At 45.5% G+C, this 20,261-nt stretch overlaps 1 protein-coding gene across 9 annotated transcripts in view; it reads right to left on the bottom strand.

The window, feature by feature from the left end:
* The window catches only part of patj (PATJ crumbs cell polarity complex component), a 69,998-nt gene that overhangs the window by 21,645 nt on the left and 28,092 nt on the right, over positions 1–20,261 (bottom strand). For 8 of the 9 annotated variants that reach the window (XM_046392727.1, XM_046392728.1, XM_046392732.1 and 5 more), the window contains 9 exons: positions 15,063–15,374; positions 14,846–14,933; positions 14,373–14,427; positions 13,887–13,967; positions 13,726–13,797; positions 13,061–13,238; positions 12,670–12,780; positions 11,992–12,051; positions 11,599–11,692 (listed from right to left, as the gene is read on the bottom strand). In XM_046392727.1, the coding sequence (XP_046248683.1) occupies positions 11,599–11,692; positions 11,992–12,051; positions 12,670–12,780; positions 13,061–13,238; positions 13,726–13,797; positions 13,887–13,967; positions 14,373–14,427; positions 14,846–14,933; positions 15,063–15,374 (1,051 nt within the window). The remainder of the gene's footprint in view (positions 1–11,598; positions 11,693–11,991; positions 12,052–12,669; positions 12,781–13,060; positions 13,239–13,725; positions 13,798–13,886; positions 13,968–14,372; positions 14,428–14,845; positions 14,934–15,062; positions 15,375–20,261) is intronic. The other variant, XM_046392734.1, reaches the window with a different exon arrangement.

Genomic DNA, 20,261 nt, shown 5'->3' with positions numbered 1-20,261 from the left:
ACTGTGAATATTGTGTGTCTTGTATATTTTATGGTTTAAAATGAGTGTAAATATCCTCCCGCCTTCGTTTGCACTGAGAATGTCCCCCCGCGGGACCCATAAGCGTTGACCTCATCTCCAACACGTTCTGATCCGTCAGCAGGACGACTTCACTCGTCTGTTGTTGTACGATGTGACGACACCGAGGTTAAACTTTGGTTGGGTTTGCAGAGAGGTGACGCTCAGGTTTCTCTTCGCGGTTTGGGTCAGAACTGAATCGGTGCCCTCCTTTCCTGTCTCCAGATCTGTAACCATGACAACAAAGGGCTCCACACTTGATGTCGTCAGGGGACTCGTTAAACCAAACCTTTGTAACAGTTTTTGAAGACGCAGACTGCGATGTCCTGCTGCTGGATGTGTCAGAGAAGTTTTCTGTGTGTCATTGTGGAAAGCAAAAACAAACAACAGATTTTGTTCCAGGACTTGGATTTGGAGGACCTGCTGGACCTGAGAACAGCTCTGTGCTGCTCAGAGAGGACCTGGAGGGCGGAGCTCTGGGCTTCTGTGATCAGTCTGCTGTTACAACATCAGTCCTGGATTAACGGCAGGAAATGGACGGAACATGACAGCTGGTTGGACACCCAATCATCTGGCAGAAACCGCAGCGCAGTCTGCTTCAACTAAATGGGATTTTAATCTTATCAGTTACACCTGTGACTCTCCTGCAGTGACGAGTCTGAAGTGACTGGCTGGCCCGTGTGAAACACCTGTGAAAAGACACGGTAACTGAGACCGATGGCAGATTTGGTTTTAAAATCACAAACGTGTCAGTCAATGTTGTCAGTATTATGGCACGACCAGAACCGATCAACATGCAGGACTGTTTTCTGAACCCGCCTAAACCAAACCGCCTACAGGATTCAAACCCTGCATTCTGGTTTGACTGGCTTGTGCGATTTATCAACGTAGAAGAAGAAAAAAGCAAAACACTGGACGTTTGTGTGCTTGTACATGAATGAGACAAAGCTCACAGCATGATATATTTTCCATCTGATGTGCTACATTAAGCTTAGCGTTCACATTTTGGTATGTAGTGCTAACAGCTCCCAAACGATTAAAAACACTCCAGCTGTCCCTAAGCAGACTGTGAGCTCCGGCTTCAGGGAGGACACTCAGATAATGTTATACATATATACATAATGACATGTTGTACTCAACAGCCTGAAGCCAGTCGAGGCCTCACATTAACACAACGCGATCAAACAGGACATCCTGCAGCACGCAGCTTCAGACAGGAACGCTGGACTTTTAAAGACCACATACGACTTCCTGCTGTTTCAATCAATAACGAGATACGGACACACACACACAGACAACATGTGTGTGTCTGTGTGTCAGGAGACTGAGTGAGTGATGCAGAGTCACCTGGGGAGCCCGCCATCACCTCACTCTCTCACACACACACAGAAGCCATGCCGCATATCTGTACCCACCTGTTTCAGAGTGTGTGTGTGTGTGTGTGCGTGTGGACAGACATGCAGATGGGTTAAAGGTGACCCCTGGACTCAACATACCAACAGGAACAAGGTGGAAACACACACACACACACACAGACCCAATCAGCCGTCACAGAACTCAGCTGTTCTCACCAGACACTCGATAAACGACCAGAAAACACACACACACACACACACACACACACACACAGAGTGAGAGAGCGCACTAACCCGGCGGCAGCATCGTCCATACTTCAGTCTTCACACACACCGAGATAAATCCACGACGGAGTGTGTGTGTGACGTCTCAGTTTCAGGTTTGCTGTAAAGCTCCGACATCCAGAAAACGAGAGAGGTGTGTGTGTGTGTGTGTGTGTGTGAGTGTGTGTGTGTGATGCTGAGGCAGAGCGCGACCAGCAGCTCTGTTATTCTCTCCATCAGCTCGCCTTCCTCTTTCTCCTCCTCCCCCTCCTGCTCCTGCTCAACCATCCCCTCTCCCTCCCTCTCTCTCTCCCTCTCTCTCTCCCCCTCTCTCTCTCTCTCTCTCTCTCCCTCTCTCTCTTTCTCCCTCTCTCATCCATCTTTCTCACTCCATCTAAATCTATTTTTCGTCCTCGCTCGATGCCAAGCCCCCCTCCTGTTAAACACTAACACACACACACACACACACACACACAGGAATGGAAACTTACAGACCGATTCCTGCCTGGTGAAGATAAATAAATCTAAAAACTATGATTAAGGTTCATCACTGACCTCTGAACACAGTCAGTGCTGGAACATAAAACATTCATTTACTGAAGCCAGTTAAAGGGGTCACATTATGCTTTCTGGGGTCTCCACTGCCTCCCACTGTGCAAAAACGAAGCCAAAATATTCTGCATACGAGCGCCGCCATCCTGTTCTGGTGACATCATTTGGAGCCAAAGTGTGTGCAGGAGTAATCAGGAGATGTGGGGTTCCCGGCTACACACCCATCTGAGCCAATCAGGAGCATCGCTCAGCTGTCACTCATGACATTGGACTAATGTTATAATAAGGAAGGACAGCCAAGAGAAACCGTGTTAGAGGATACTTTCAAACAAGGGTCCTCTTTTTGTAATATTTTGGTGTCTAAATGTCCCATTGGTACCAGAGGTTTTGCAGTGGGTCCAGTCCATCACCTCAGCCAGCAGCCGTGACGCACTATGTGACAACACTATGGAAAGGATGCCTCGGTTCAGTTAAACCTCTGTCTCAAAACCACCACGCTCTATGCGCAGATACTGCAGGTTTACGCTGCAGGTCATCGTAAGACACTTCACGGAAACAAAATAAAACTCATCAAATCTATCTTGGTTGGTCTTTTTAAGAATCACAAAGTCTAGTTTGATGGAAATAAACCTTAAATTCACCAAATGAGATGTAAAAATATTCTGCCTCTACATGTTGTTTTTCCGTCTGACAACACATACAGAAGTATCCACTGATTTACCACCAGACCAAAGAGCAGCCTTCTCCTTGGGCTGTGAGGCTCCACGACTCATCCTCCACCATAATTAACAGTTTTCATTTTGAGGACACGATTATTTATTCATTCATTTATATAACTGTTGTTTTGGTGAATAGCATACAGGAACTACAACCAGCACAACCTTCTGTTTTACAATGATAAGTAAATTAAATCATGAAGAACCTGCTGGAATTTTCCTGGAATCCCCTCAAGGACTCCTGGAGCCCCTGAAAGAATCTGGGTCCCTTCTGTAAAAGATACGGCTTTGAAGATTTGCATATTCAGCACACATAAACGATCCACTCAACGCAGACGTGATGACTGTGTGTGTGGATGTCGCAGCAATCAAAGAGGAGGGTGGAGGATAGATGAGGATAGGAAACAGAGACGGAGACTAATCTGCATCAACACACACACACACACACACACACACACACACACACAGACTAATTCAAAGCAGTGTGCTCTAACAGTCTGTGGGGAGCTGATGCAGGCAGCCAACTGTTCTGTTATGATAGCTTATTGATCCAACACACACACACACACCTCTGTGTATAACCTCCTGCTGTTCGACAGGACTGAGGGGCCTGATGGAAGCTGAACTGGTTTCCAGCAGCAGTGGGCAGAGTGTCAGACTGGGCTTGTTTCCACTAACTTCAGTTAAAATCACTGAAATGCGTCCAGTCAGACCGCTTTGCCGAATGGGCAGCATCTGAACTGAAACGAGGACTGCATCATTTCATTTGGAGGAGCTGCTGTAGTCAGTCCAGTACTGCAAGGAAGAACACTCACAAAATATAATTTTCTAGAGAGGAGCTCAGGTCCAATGGAACAACGTGACCCAAACTACATTTTAGTGATCTGCCCAAAACTTCAAATGACGGTGGTCATGGGTAAAAGAAACCAGCGCTGACTCTTGGTAAGAGACAGGAAGTGAACAGTGTTTCACAGCAGATGCCTTTAAAGCTGACTGGACCGCACTAAGAACCGCAGGACATATTGACAGACTTCTTGATCCTTCTAATGGTTGCACTCAACCCTCTGCAGGATGTGTAATCTATTAATTACACTTGGTTTCCTTTCTAAAACCACGCCAGACACATGAGAGTGTGTGGAGGACACGTGAACCTTCACCTAAACTGCTCCATAGCAAAACACAACCCGACATCACACACGGCGATCGGACCGACAGGTCAACTCTTCTGCCAAGCCTTTTACTTCTCAGAGTTCCTTTTAGTCCCTGAACACCGAATCCCATTTCCCATAATGCAACTGGACAGTGTGCTTCTGTATAGCCTGCATGTCTCTTTGAGGTTCACTGATTGCAGGCATTTCACCCTCCACGCTCTCACATTCAAGCTCTGTTTGCTTCACAAACTCTGCAGCCTGAAGACCAATCAAATAAACACAGCGCTGGACTGAAATCTGACTGCTTACTGTGCAGTTTTACATGATGTGCTACTGTAAACAGAAAGCAGAGCCATGGTCTGTTATTTCCTTCAGAAGGAGATAAATAACTGAACCCGCAGTGGCCCAGATGGGCGCTCGCTCTCTGAGAAATGAGGCTTTTTATGTTGTTGACCTTCTCCGAGGCTGTGAAGATAAGAGGGTCGGTGGGCTGACCAGAATATGGAGGGACAAAAAACATTAAAAGGTAAAATATGAGACAGATGAGACTCTGAATGTAAATTAATTTTCATAGTGGAAGCTGAAACCTGCAGCTGGTTGACAGTTTCAGAGAGAGAGATACTGCAGATAAACCACTGCAGTTAAACACAGAGAGGAGGAGGAGGAGGAGGAGGAGGAGGAGGAGGAGGAGGAGGAGAAGGAAGAGGAGAAGGGGGAGGAGGAGGAAGAGGAGGAGGAGTAGGGGGGGGAGAGGAGGAAGAGGAGGAGGAGAGGGGGGGGAGGAGGAAGAGGAGGAAGAGGAGGAGGAGAAGGAAGAGGAAGAGGAGTGGGGGGGAGAGGAGGAAGAGGAGGAGGAGAGGGGGGAGGAGGAAGAGGAGGAAGAGGAGGAGGAGAAGGAAGAGGAAGAGGAGAAGGAGGGAGGGGGTGGAGGAGGAGGTGGAGGAGGTGGAGGAGGAGGAAGAGGAAGAGGAGAAGGGGGAGGAGGAGGAAGAGGAGGAGGAGTAGGGGGGGGGGGAGGAGGAAGAGGAGGAGGAGGGGGGGAGGAGGAAGAGGAAGAGGAGAAGGAAGAGGAAGAGGAGTGGGGGGGAGAGGAGGAAGAGGAGGAGGAGAAGGGGGGAGGAGGAAGAGGAGGAAGAGGAGGAGGAGAAGGGGGGGAGGAGGAGAAGGGGGGGGAAGGAAGAGGAGGAGGAGAAGGAAGAGGAAGAGGAGAAGGAGGGAGGGGGTGGAGGAGGAGGAGGAGGAGGAGGAGGAGGAGGAGGGTGATGGGGAGAATGAAATGGAAAAAGAAGAAAGGAGTCTCTCTGGGGCAAAGTGTTCATGCTGTACCAACAGCCAACACTGACTGTGTGGGAGAAGTTTGGTTTAAATTTCATAAAATATAAATAAAAATAAAAATCGGAGCGTTAACAAGTGCAAATACTTCACGTTTCTCATCCATGAAGCAGAAACACATTCACTGGAACATTTCGTATTTTCCTGAACTCTGACGCCGTTTCCTGCAGTCTCTTCACGTTCACGTACTTCACATTGGTGTGAAGTCACGTTGTAGTGCTGCTCAGTGTCTATTTATACTGCGTTTGTCTCGTCGTGTCCTGTGACAGCCTGCTGCTTCCACGACCCAGTTTCCCTACAGGCTCCATCACGTTCCATCTGATTTAATTAACTTTGCAATGACTGTGAGTATACATTCGTATTATTAGAGAACTTTAAACAAACTGACACCAAAGAGAGAAGATGCCTGCAGCAAAGATAAAACTGTAAAGGCTGTCCTGAAGGTGGCGCTAGAGCAGGAGGTTCTGTGGGAATCTGAAATCCATTAAATCACAAGATGTAAGTGGGAATGGGGGACAAAGGGTTCATTCACTTCATTAATATTTAGTGTAAAGAGAAGCAGGACGAGTGTTTTCAGGGTCGTGCTAACATGCAGACGTTCATCCTGATGTCATACGGTCTGATCCCGACATCACGCAGCCCCGTCCTCATGCCGTCTCTTCCTGCCTCCAGAGGAGCTTGAGGATGACACAGAAACAGAGTCCAGGAAACAGGCCAGACAGAGAGAAGAGAAACAGGGACTCATGCTCCTCCCAAGGACAGCTGTACCACCTGAGGGCGGAGCCGACTGCGATTTTAATAAACCTCAGGAAGGCGACGCTCTCTCTCTGTTAGCTGAATAACAAGCAGGTTTAGTTTGGCTTCCTGCAGCAGCTGCAGGGTCACAGTTCACAGGCTGGGATTCCAACCAACAACCTCAAAACCCAAACTCTGACCAGGAGCCTCGCCTGCTCTGTGGACTCAGGAGAATCACATCACTGTGTGTGTGTGTGTCAGGTCAAGGACAGTGCAGCACACACACACACACCTACCATGATTATATGCTACCTGTGTGTGTGTGTGTGTGTTGCTGTTTGAACAAAGCCACACCAATCAGGTCAAGGACAGTGCAGCACACACACACACACACACCTACCATGATTATAAGCTACCTGTGTGTGTGTGTGTGTGTGTGTGTGTGGTGTTGAGCAGCATACTGATGCTGCCTTGCAGACAGATGTGTGGTACTTTGATGAAGTGTATAATGGAAATAATTTCCAGGGATTATGATACAACGGCGCACCCAACACACATGCACACTGTGAGACAAATAATCTGTATAGAAATTATTAAATAATAACGTAAAATATTTAAATGAACCAAATAACCGTGAACACATTTACTTTACTGTATTTCGGTATTTTTGGGTGACTGGGGATCAGAAAAGTGATGAAGAGATGTGAATGGAGTCTGGCCAGTAATATCTGTCTAAACCTAAACTAAACCTCACAGGATTAACCTGACCTTAATCCAAGTCTCTATCCTCCAAAGGAAGAAGAGCCTCCACAATGTCGCTATGCCAACAGATTAATGTCCTCACAAGATGACGAATACACACACACACACACGAAGATTCTCAGGAGAATCGAATGACACTCGTGCATTAAAACACACCATGTTGTTTTCAATCCATTTGTGTCTTCTGCCTGCTAAACGAAAGCCGACTGACATCCGAGTCAAAAGTTTCTGCTGAGAACACGAAGCTGCAGCTCAGGTTGTCCTCCATAAGCCTCCTGCTGCTGCTAACCAGCGAATCCTAATGATGACGTGTCGCCTGAACTTTAAATTTAATGACAAGCCTCGTGCCTGGTAGCCACACTTTCAGATGAATGCCAATGACACGATGACATATGTTACTGAAGTCAGACAATCACGATGAGTTTCTTCATGTCACTGCAGTCTGACTTTGTGTTCATGGAAGATGATCTCTTGTGGGCTAAACTGACTGGGCTAAGTTTTGAGCTAAACTGATGTTGCTGTGAGCAGTTAGCTGGAGATCTGTGATGACATGTGATGTGTGGCTTCAAACATGCATCCTTCTCAAACTGGTTCTCATGGATATATGCTAGCTAGCTTTGAAGGAAGACGACAGTGTTCATTTTGTGTCCAACCAGCAGAAATATGCATTAAAATGAAACCTGATGTGTGAGATGTGAGATGAACCAGGCTAATGTTTATTATGCTAACTGAATACATTTTGACATGCTAAATGTTACATGCTAACATCCATGAAAGAGCTGACATTTCAGAGAATGATCTTAAATTTAGCATGTAGGCATAGCTTGCACGCTAATATTTGGCATTGCTACAACCTGACTATAGTATGCTAATAAGCTATCTTTAGCATTCAGAACACAGCAAGGTTACATGTGAGTTTGACATGACATAACCTGCACTCTAGCACCACCCACAGGACAGAATCTTTACATTTATATTTTTAATCTCACTCGTGTCATCATTTTCATGAGTTATAATCTTTGTAATAAAAATTATGACATTTAAACACAAAAAACAAACAGTGAAGTACAACTGAATTAAAGGTTAACTAAAGGAACACCATAACTTTACATTAGTTAGAAAACTGTATCTGGCAAAAGGCCTGAAGATATTTAAACAACGTGTTACTTTAGTTTACAAGCATTTCAGTGAAAAGGAAATGTGTTTCATAAGAAAAGGATTTGGCCACACAAAGTCTGACACAGTGCTCAGGCGTTGATGCTGTACAGTAAAAACTTCAGAAAACCAACTCTGAGCAGAGCCTCCAGTCTGGAGGGAGACTTCAGCTCTGAGAAAAACAACCTGAAACAGCATTTGGAATTGAATTAAATCATTTATTATTGTTGCAGCAGCCAATGTCGCATTTCACCAGGAATATAAATGAGACGACGAGTCGAGAGTGAAGAAGAGGCAGCAGGACAACCTGAGAGACGAGCAGCAATGATCAGCACCACCACCAAAACAAATTGATCATCCACAGAGAAATGAGAAGCGACGACCAACCCCTCCTCATGTACCACACACTGACACAAACAAGTACAAACAAGTCACTTCTTTGTATTTAGCCCTCAGACCCACCACACACCAGGCACGTGGAAAAAAGAAAGCGTGTTCGATTTCAGTCTTTCATAAATAAATGTTTGCCGTCTTCCATCAATCAACAGATCACAGAATCGGACAGACGGCTGTCAGGAAACAACAAGCCATAGAAATGCTTTTCTGACACAAACCTCTGGACAGATGATCCAACCCCAACTACTGTAATTAGCCGTGATCCACTCAGATTGTCTGCAGTTCACATTTTTGGGTATTTCTTTTTTTTCTAAATGTTATTCACTAGCATTTGGTCAGTATATAAGACTGAAATACTTTGCTTTTGCTGTATGAAATGCAGACGTTGACATCCTAAATCACAAGAGATCAACAGGCAATATAAATTCAATATAAAATCAGCATGTATAAAATTGTACTTTATGAATGTCCAACTTCAGCTAATAAGCTTAACGTAAATGCTGTCCACATTATTCTAATCAGCAAAGGAAATTAAAAACGTGAAAAACAAATTAAATCGGAACAGAAGTCCAGAATACGTCTACCTGGGGACCGTTAGAGTAATTCTCTACAGTACATCAGGTGATTTCTGTTAGATCAAAGATCTTCAGATTTAATGCGACAAATTTTTACAAAAACGAAACGAAAAAACCACACAAACAGCTCATTCAGATCTGTGCCTATAAACACCGAACCCCATTTAAATCAAATAAGCTCCTCCTGCAAACAACTAAACCCACCAACCAGCAGCCAGAAAAAAGCCCTCACAGCCCCGTCCGCCCGCTTCAACCCGCCAAACCAAACCAAACGCACCCAAACCAGAGGGAGGCAGAGGCAGCTAGAAAACCCCAAAAGTCCAGAGAAAGAGAAGCACAAAAAGAACAAAAGTAAATAAAGACGTCCTCCACTCTGTGCTGTAACAGGCCTGTGGACGGGACTGTTGGTTCAAACAAGCCCTGCAAAGACAGAAACACACACACACACACACACACACATTAACACAGCTGCTAGCTTAAAGTGCAACACCCAGACAAACACAGAAACCCTGAAATACACACTGAGATACTCCCACAGATACACTGAGTACACACTGAGACAGTAATGTGGAGTAGAAGAAGACACTCAGAGATGTTTTTAAAGAAAGGTACGGTGTGTTAAACTGAAAAGCCTCTGAGACACACAGAGACACTGTGAACAGAAATACTCTGCGATAACCCACGGTTCAAAATCAGCAGATTCATCCGTCACAACAACAACTGACTTCAGCACAGTTTGGGAGGATTAGTCTACATTTCTGAATGATCCGTCAGAAACTGGTTAAAGAAACTGTCAGCTTAACATCAGAATCTGGGCAGTTTGTGTCTGTTTCAGCATCAACAATACCTCTGACAAGCTGAAATTAACAAGCGTGTTGCCTTAGCAGAGCTATTCTTAGCACTTTCAAATCAAAATAGAAGGTTGGTGTAGGATTACAGAATGTGTGTGTGTGTGTGTGTGTGTGTGTGTGTGTGTGCACGTCTGCTGACCCAATTAAAAGTTGAGGTGTAAAAACAGAAAACAGCTGAGCTGAGCTAACATCTCTAATGCTAACCCTGTTAGCATGTGGAGCCTCCTGTTACAGAACGCCTGCATCTGCCTGATTTGACTGCTGCTGAAAACACACAATATATAACAACAAACCACCAGTGTTAGATTGTCACAGTTTAAAATGTCCTCACTGGGTGGGTCACATGCTCATTCCTCACAGTGTGGCCCAGACAAGCGCGCACACACACACACACACACGCACAGCAAGGTGCTGTCACAGCTGTTTAAAGCTCTAATGGATCAAATGACTTGCTGAGACAAACTCCTCATACTAATGAGAGGAACTAAATGAAGCAGAGACTCAAGTTAACAGATTTGTTTTTTTCCTGACACTTTTGAACAAAATAAATCATGTTGGCTCACATGTTTAATGTATCTATGTGGTGTTATTAAATATTTTTATTATATCACCAAATCTCATATTCAGAGCACTGACTGTATATAAATATGGATGACAAGGCATCTCCTCTAAGTGAAGCCCAAACACATGGACGCCCCCTGGTGGCTGGCTGCAGTACAGCTCATAAACTCTCCGCCCTCCATGTTGACAGATGGGACACGAGCCAAACTTAAAACTAAAAAGTACAAGTCAAATAAAATTTTCCCCAAGGATGGTTTCTGTCATTTTAGCTCAATCTCATTACACTGATGTTCGTTCAAGTGTTCATTTGTCTAATCAGTTTGGTTTTAACTAGCTATGTGATGCTATAAAAAGGGGCTGAAAAGTCATGACCACCTCCCAATCACTACTGCACCGACTCTGGCTCCACATGACGTCACCAGAAGCCATATTCTGGCTTCACTTCTGTACAGTGGGAGGACGTGGAGATGTGCTGGACATTTTTCTGTCAGCTGTTCAGATCCAAACCAACAACATTAGTCCGTCTCTCAATACTGTCAGACTTCCTGTCTGTGGCTGTAAGCTCCAAGCCCATTTCTTCCTGAAAATGTAAACTGGAATTTTCTAAAACAGCTGATGACTGTAGTTTTAAATTAAATAAACAGAAGGAAATAGTGCATTTGGTGGGGACTATTTCCAGCAGCGGATTAACCCACAATACACATTCAGAGTACAGTAATACACAGCAGGGGTGCTTTCACAGAAATGGCACATTTGTATGGAAGAATAACTGAGGATTTACCGACTGCTGTAGCAAAGTGTGATGATGAGACTGTTACTACGGTTTTCTTTAGCTTAATGTTCTTGAGGTTTCTTTGCAGCATTTCCACGATCTGAGCTTTGAACTCCATCATCTGAATGGTGTGGTTAACCAGGGACATACACATCAACATTCACTGCTAGTTTAACCTCAACTAAACATTCACCCCAGGAATAAAGGTTTGATCCACTCAAACTGAGCGCTGATTTTGGACTGATGGAAAAGTATTGCTGTTTCCTCTCCCGTCTGTCCTGGCTGACTGTGCAGATGCTGCTCATCAAGTTCTTCATGTTTCCTCCAAATGATCATCAGTGTGGTTACTGTGTGTGTTACTGACCTTTGGCCTGCTCCAGCTCATCGTTCAGCTCTGACAGGTTGGGAGGTCTGTAGGGCGGGGGCTGTCTCAGAGGGGGTGGGGCTGCAGCTGGCGGCTGTTGAAGCAGAAACAAACTGACTTGGTCAAAGTGCTAGTGTGTATTGTTAGTCTGTGGAGATTGATGGTGAAAAGACACTGAAAGCCTGCAGTCCAGTGTGCTGGGGCTGTGCTGCCCTCTGCTGGACTCTGCAGGACTCTGCAGGACTGATGAAATTGACAATGAAAGTGGACATGTTGTGACATCCATCTTTCCACAGAGCTCGTGGAGTTGTCGGGTTTGACAAACAGCTGCTACTCTTTTAACATCACATAAAATCCCAGCATCTGTAACCAGATGTGAGGGTCTGTTCTTACCGGAGAGACTGTCCTCTTTGCTTTGTGTTTACTGTAGCTGGGGGCTGTCAGAGACATGGGCTGAAATACACACAATGTGAGAGATGAGTGTGCATCACATTTACATGATGTGTTTGTCTTCACAGTGTATATGACACATCTGTGTGAGTCAAACTTTCAGACTGGATTTATGTCTGTGGGGGAGGTGGGACAAAGTGTACATCTCAGTGACTTTAATCTGTATGTGAATTCTTCTACTTCATTTATTGTTATATAAGAATTAAAAACATGCTGAACAAGCTGCCAGCAGCTCCTTTTGGTAGCTTGGCCATGGGTGGACACACAACCATCACCGTTTTATTTTGATACTGAAGAAAACCTCAAAATATCACGATTCTCAGGCAAGTTCTGCATGGTCTTTTTGTCCGATTTACAACTGGATTAATGGACATTTATTCATGATGGACATCAGAGGCAACAATGTCCTTGGGAAGTGGAAATCACACTGAATGACATCAGTATGTGTTTCAAGTCTGTGTTCACATTTCAGATCCCGTAGTTTCATCGGGGTTAAAATGACACCCTGAACAACGAGTTAAATAACTGAAAAGCAGATTTTATTCCGAACCTCCTCCTTCAATCGTAGTCCTGTCTGAATGGAGCTTTACTGTGTGTGTGTGTGTGTGTGTGTGTTAGTACCCGTGGAGTAGCCGAGAGGCTCTGGACGATGAAGACGACGGGACTCGGGGCTGATTTGATGGCACTGACTGCCTCCTCATGACTAGCAGCTTGTAGGTCTACACCTGACACCTGCGCGCACACACACACACACACACACACCCCACTCAGGTATGACAATTGGTGGAGTCTAATCCATAGTTATGAGACCTAGATTTCAAGATCTGAGACAACAATGCTATAGAAGTGTGTGTGTTGAGTCATGGACATGAAAAACTCACACAGGTGAGTTCGTAAAGCTGACAGTGACTCCAGCAGGTGAACTGAGTGTATATCAAGACTAACACCTGAGACACAGGCACATAAAGCTGAAGAGCATGTACTGTGGACCAGGTCTTAGGCCCAGCCTCACCTCCAGGATCTTGTCTCCAGTCTTCAGACACTGTGTTCTGGCAGCAGGACTGTTGGGTAAAACCTGTTTGATGAAGATTCCCTTTAGTTCCTCTCCATTCCTCAGACGCTTGATGACATGACGACCTCCCACGATGCTCAGTCCCAAAGACTGACCCTCCTCAGGCCAGACCTCCACCCTGCAGGTCACAAAAACTGTTTACTGCCCCATTCCTGATGCTCACAAACACCTCCACAACACCAAACATGAGACAGACAAACATCAATAATCCTTCACATCGTGATGTACAAAGTGGTGTTACAGACAGGACGCTAGCAGGTTAGCATCATGCTAACTGCAGTATCTCATGTTACATTACATGAGATGGCTCCAACATGACATCAACACTGCTGTTTCCTCACAGTCTGTTGATTCTGTTAGCTGATTCTTTATTGTTTTAAAGATGGTCTGTCACACTTTGACCTTCAGGGTTTTCTGACCTTATGGCCCTGAAGGCCTGCAAAGGTGACGAGCGGCTCACTCATCATCTTGTTGAAGCGATAAAAGATGAAGAGACTTGCATGTAAAAATATCCATCAAGAATCTGGAACCAAATGAGCCTGAAAAGTGTCTGTGTGTGTGTGTGTGTGTGTGTGTGTGTGTGTGTGTGTGTGAGAGAGAGAGACCTGCGGGGGGGTCCCCAGTGACTGAAGGCAGGGGTCTCCTCTCCCTCCCCCTCCTCTCTTTCAGGTAGATCACTGTGAACACACACACACAGTTAGCCAGTTAGCCACAGGCTCCCACAGTGCTGGTTTCTAACTGACCAGAGGTGAAGCAGGTCTGCTACCTGCTGCCTCCTCTGATTGGTAAAGAGGTTCCTCCCTGGCCCCGCCTCTTCCTCCTCTCTCTGGCAGTCATCCTGACAGACCTTCACAAAAAGACAAACAACAAACAAGATGATCATCAAAGATGTTTCACTCATCAAATGTCAACACAAAACTCTTCAACTTGTTCCGAGGAAATGATGGAAGTTCCAGAATTTGTGAACCTGCAGCCCAGATCAGTCACAACGTTTTTGAAGGCTCAGAGAGTCTTTGTTTTGTCCACACGCACAACAAATTGGGAATATGACTATCAGAGAGAATCGTGCAGGAAACAAAGAAAACTTCAGCATTAAAACTTTGAGAAATGTTCAGTCCAATTTTACAAAATAAAAAAATTATGTTCAGACAAATTCAACCAGTAGAGGGCGACACAGGACAGTGAAACAGCCAGGAACAGAGGAGGTGACAAAGAGGAGGAGGAGGCAAAAGAGACGGAGGAGGATACTGACTCGGTGTCGGTGTCTGTCAGAGTGAGCTCAGAGTCTGCTTCACTGTCTCTGGAGTCTGGAACACACACACACACACACACTTTTATTTTGAAACGCACACACACACTTCCTGCAGTGCGTGACATCACAGCTGACACACTGACATCACGTGTCAGAAATCAGTTCTGTTGTTCATATATTCAAGTGTTGAGAGATCAAAAGAAAAAAAAGAAGTTTCGCTTAATCAGTTCTTCATCATCATCATCATCATCGTCACTTCTTGCGTTAATGCACTCCCTTGTAGCTTCTAACAGGCCATGTGACCACATCTCATGGCTTCTTCAGGACTTTTGCTTGCTGAAGAAGGTTGTGGCACACAGTCGAGGATGAGTGTACAGACTCAGACTTTAATGTTTGTATTCAGTCATGTTTTTGCTGTATTTTAAAACCAAATGCAGTAACTTTCAGAAGCTCATAAAGATTCAGTTTCTGACCCAGAATCAGGTTTCCCGCAGACACGATGCCCTCCTGGTCTTCCTCCTCTCTCTCTCTGAGCTCCTCCTGCTTCTCTCTCCTCCGGAGCTGAAAGGAGAAAACAAACAGTGACAACATCACAGATCTGAATGGTGTAAATGGGTCAGTACATCAGAGAGGTCACTTCCTGTTGGCAAAAGAAAAATATTTAGGATGTAGTACACAACAGGCCTTCACCTGCTCTGCTCCTTGGGTCCGGCTGGAGGACATGAGCTTCCACTCCTCCCACGACGGAGGAGGTTTCCTGGGGAGGGAGCCCATGTCCTCCTCGGCTTTCTCCTGCGTCTCTACCTCTTCCTCCTCCACCTCCTCATCCACAGCCATCTCCCTACCCTCCTTCACAGGCGGGAGGTCTGAGGTCAGAGAGAAGGAGGTGTAGCGAGGCAGACCTCCATCCAGGATCAACTCCGGCTCCTCCTCCTCCTCCTCCTCTTCTTCTTCTTCTTCTTCTTGAAGGTCTTCTGGAAGGATGGAGCCGTCGCCGAAACCCTGAAACACACGACCACATCTGTCACAGTCGTGACCGCATAACGAAGACGATGATGTTGATGATAATGAGGCAACACAAGTCAGAGCTGATCTGAAGGACGAAATGTCAAGATTCTTATTATAATGGAATCAAAATTAAAATACTCAGATGGCTACAAAGAAAAAATCTTCACATTTATTCGTAAGGATTCCAGCAGTGAAGATTTGATCACTTCCCTCCTCAACTAAAGGAGGTTTAAAATGAAAGCAGTTGAATTCAGACATGCAGAGAAGACACATCTCAGTCCTGAAACTACAAAGATTTGGGTTTTCCTCACAGACTCTGGCACCTCCATGTAAAACAAACTGTTTTCAACTGCACGACCACAGACCGAACAAAACATGGGTCACCCACACGTGAAGCTCAGCGTGCCTCCGACCGTCATCATGTTGGCAGTGCCCGACGCCGCCTAAATCCCTAACAGGTGGAGCACGGACTTCGTGGACAGTCTTTTAGCACTCTGAACTACACATCAAAACATGTTATTTGTCTGATATTTGCACGAAAATCTCTCGAGAGGCCAAGTTCAATGACTCACATTGGTTGATGTGAGCAGACAGCAAGCAGCTCACTGAGACTCAAAGAGGCCACAGGCTTAATTATTTATAAATTTAAGCCTTAATATAATATAAATACAAATTCACTCCTGTGCAGTTTTGTCACAAACAGAGAAATTAGCCACAGAGAGCAAAATTGTAAGCATATCTTTTTCTGCTGGACATTTTAACACATTGTTTTATGGGGATTGACTCACTTTTGGAGCCAGCCTCAAGTGGCCATTTGAGGAACCGCAGTTTCTGATATGTCCACGTTGATCCAGAGGTTACTGTTTGGATATGAGCTCTGTATGTCATGTCAACAAACCTCAGGTTCTTCTTCTGTATACTTTGTATAAACTGTGAAAACCATGAAGAACATCACTCTGACGCTGAGCCAGAGGACATCTGAGAAGTAAATCGGTAAAAAGACAAAAAAAGTGGCTCATCAGTCCAGTCCGGTCCTGATATTTTGTGGTGAATGAAGTCAGTAAATCAGTCAAAGTGTCGGACCCAGAAGCCTCGAGACGTCTTCCTTCAGCTCGACTCCTCAGGGAAGAAACGCAGTTCGCACTAAATCTAAAACTTGACTTACTTTGAACATTAGCCTTCATCTCCGCACACATAAAGGTTTTTCTCCAACTCCCCAAAGAGCCTTCCTCAGCACATACTGAGGGGATATCCTGTTCTTAACATTACGATGCAGACATTAGGCCTCTGCAGGGAAATATTAATGACAACACTTAGGCTAATTTCTATCGACGAGGTCCCATCGTCAAGGACTCTGCTCCTCTTCTTTTAATTTGGGCCCGGGAAGCCGGCCCATCACGGCCATATAATGGAGGTGAGGAGCAGACGGCGGCAGCAGCAGAGAGCTCATAACGTTAACAGGATGTTCTGTAGACTGATGTGTATTGGCCGTGACTGCCTGGCCTCATATTCATAAGATTTAAAGACGATGTCATTTAATATCTCTGCCATTAGGCGATGAGGACGGCGGAGATGACGAGTCGGTAGGTCCTCAGACTCTCAGCGAGGCAGCCGACTGCAGAGCAGCACAGCAGGCAGCCTGCTGGTTCAGCCCTGGGTTCAGACTCGCAGGCTGTCTGCAGGGCTGAAGGATTGCCACATCAGGAAGGACTCGTTTACTGCACCAACACTGAAAACTGGCTTAGATTCAAACTGGTAATAACGTGATTAGTATGTGGACATCTGATCTGGATCAGGAAAAACTGATCCAGATGATGGAACAAGCCTCACGTTGTGATCTCGGCGCTCACTGCATTTAATGATCAGTTCACTTGACAGCAAGTGAAATAATGAAAAAAGGCCTGATAAAAGTTCACTGCGGTATCTCCAAACCCAGAGACGAGTGTTTACAAGTGCTGGACTGTTGTGTTGTTGTCTGTTCACGGACTAGACTCTCAATTAACCAATGAGATGATCGAATGAAAATTAGTTGTCGATCATTTTGATAATCGATGAATCGTTTCAGGCAAACGTCTGCTGATTCGGGATGTGCTGCAGATCTGCTTTGGTTCAGGTCTCAGATGTGATGATTTTAAAACAGCACGCCGAGCTGCACATTACGGACTGTTAGAAGCTGAAATATCTGCTGTGTAACCCGTGTGCGTTTACATCAAGTTTTCCTTCACTCTCGCTCCTCTAATGCAGTTGTGGCGTATTTTAAGTTAATCTGGTTCTTTCCGTGGCTCACATGCTGCTTCTCGTTTGGATTCGCAGCTCTGAGCGGTGATGGTTTGTCTTTGTCCCGCCGATGCACAAACATAAAGAATCCGGATCAGACTTCAAACGTTAATCAGGTTTCTTCAGTTGAAACGACTTGTTTTATACGCACGTCCTCGAGTGTCGAGCTGTTTGAGGACACACGGATGCTTCTGATGTCAGATAAGAGAGTAATAACCATAAAATAAGCAAGAAAAAGACCTGAGGTGAACACAGTAAAGCTGATGGTTGGCGTCACTGCTTTCTGAGCGTACAGCTTGTTGTCTTTTCTCTCGTGTTGTCGTGTTAATCGCTCTGAAGTGCAGCAGCAGCAGATCAGGATGATGTGATGGCAGCCTGTAACTACAGCAGCAGCTCGTTCCTGCATATGACCTCTAAAAGTTAACGAGGTGTGGATGTGTAACGGGGGTCTCTCTCTGGTCAGCGGGCTGGCGTGACAGAACGATCCGGCGGTGAAGCGACAGCGCCGACCCCGACTGTCTTTATGGAAACCCATCAGAGACCTGTGGGCTGTGAAAAACCCTCTTCAGCCAAATGGGCCGCATATAAAACAGGAAATAAAACGGCAGCGCAGAGGACGGCCGCAGCAGGAGGACAGAAAGTAACACAGCAGAACACAGGGTACAGTGAAGTACAGTAGAGTACAGTGAAGTACAGCAGAGTACAGTGAAGTACAGTGAAGTACAGTGAAGTACAGCAGAGCACAGTGAAGTACAGCAGAGTACAGTGAAGTACTGTGAAGTACAGCGAAGTACAGCAGAGCACAGTGAAGTACAGTAGAGTACAGTGAAGTACAGCAGAGTACAGTGAAGTACAGTAAAGTACAGTGAAGTACAGCAGAGCACAGTGAAGTACAGCAGAGTACAGTGAAGTACAGCACAGTACAGTGAAGTACAATGAAGCACAGCAGAGTACAGTGAAGTACAGTGAAGTACAGCGAAGTACAGCAGAGCACAGTGAAGTACAGTAGAGTACAGTGAAGTACAGCAGAGTACAGTGAAGTACAGTAAAGTACAGTGAAGTACAGCAGAGCACAGTGAAGTACAGCAGAGTACAGTGAAGTACAGCACAGTACAGTGAAGTACAATGAAGCACAGCAGAGTACAGTGAAGTACAGTGAAGTACAGCAAAGTACAGCAAGGTACAGTGAAGCACAGCGAAGTACAGCAAAGTACAGCAAGGTACAGTGAAGTACAGCAAAGTACAGTAAAGTACAGCAAAGTACAGTGAAATACTGCAGAGTACAGTGAAGTACAGCACAGTACAGTGAAGCACAGCGAAGTACAGCAAAGTACAGCAAGGTACAGTGAAGTACAGCAAAGTACAGTAAAGTACAGCAAAGTACAGTGAAATACTGCAGAGTACAGTGAAGTACAGCACAGTACACTAAAGTACAATGAAGCACAGCAGAGTACAATGAAGCACAGCAGAGTACAGTGAAGTACAGCAGAGTACAGTGAAGTACAGCAAAGTACAGCAAAGTACAGTGAAATACTGCAGAGTACAGCAAAGTACAGTGAAGTACAGTGAAGCACAGCAGAGTACAGTGAAGTACGGCAGAGTACTGTGCAGTACAGAGGTAAAGAGGTATTTTAGGTACACAGTACAGCTGAAGGCAGAGGAAACTGATTTCTCAGTATCTCATTAAAACTCAGAAACGACCCTCAGCTGAGACTTTGGAAAACTGAATCTTTGTTATTCGTCTTTGTGCTACGAAAACGACGAGCGGATGATTTGACTCAGAGCAACAAACTGAAGAAAACGGCTCTGCAGCAGTACTTACTGTGAGTACTGCAGTACTGAGTGTACTGATGCTGGAGGACCAAAGTGTCCTCAGAGTACCCCCCAAACAAGCCTCTCCTCCCTCCGACTCACTTAAGAGAGAGGAGCTGCTGGTTGAGCTGATGGAGCACTTTACCCATCGAGCTGAGTCAGCAGCTTCGCAGACAGAGAGGGGGAGGGGGGGAGGAGGGTGACAGAAGAGAAGAGGAGATATACAGAGATGATAGAAGTAAGGAAGGAGGTGAAGAGAGAGGAGATGACATAAAAGGAGGGAAATCATGGCCTCCTCAGGGATCACAGGACTTCCTGAGGAGAAACGTGTCTCACTCAGCCGGCAGAGGAAACAGATTCGATCATGTGACCAGTTAGCACATGAGCTGGATTCACTGGTCCACTGGTCTTTCTGCCACCTCCAGTTGTCTCATCCAACCCTCAGTTTCTAGTACTCCATAAAGCCAAAAGCCCGACGGACTGGACGTCAGCTCATCTCTGAGCCGTCGTCATCCGGACGCCGTTTGGTCTTCCACCAGTTTTCAGTGGCTGCATCGTCGTGTTTCACAGCAGCCTTGAACCATTTCTCTCTCCATTCCCGCCATTTATTTATTTCTGTTTGTTTTGCTTGAGGCTGTTCATCTGACACGCAGAGCAGTAAAACAACCCGAAGTGAGAGGAGCTGAAGAGGACAGGCTGAAGGGTGGAGACCTGAAGACGATGGAGAGGAAACACAAGAAAACCTTCACGGTCCAACTAAACTGGACTCGCTGATAAAGACTTGGGTAAGAC

Source organism: Scatophagus argus, chromosome 6, assembly GCF_020382885.2.
Source record: "Scatophagus argus isolate fScaArg1 chromosome 6, fScaArg1.pri, whole genome shotgun sequence".
Lineage (NCBI taxonomy): Eukaryota > Metazoa > Chordata > Actinopteri > Scatophagidae > Scatophagus > Scatophagus argus.
This window is presented reverse-complemented; position numbering and strand designations above follow the sequence as displayed.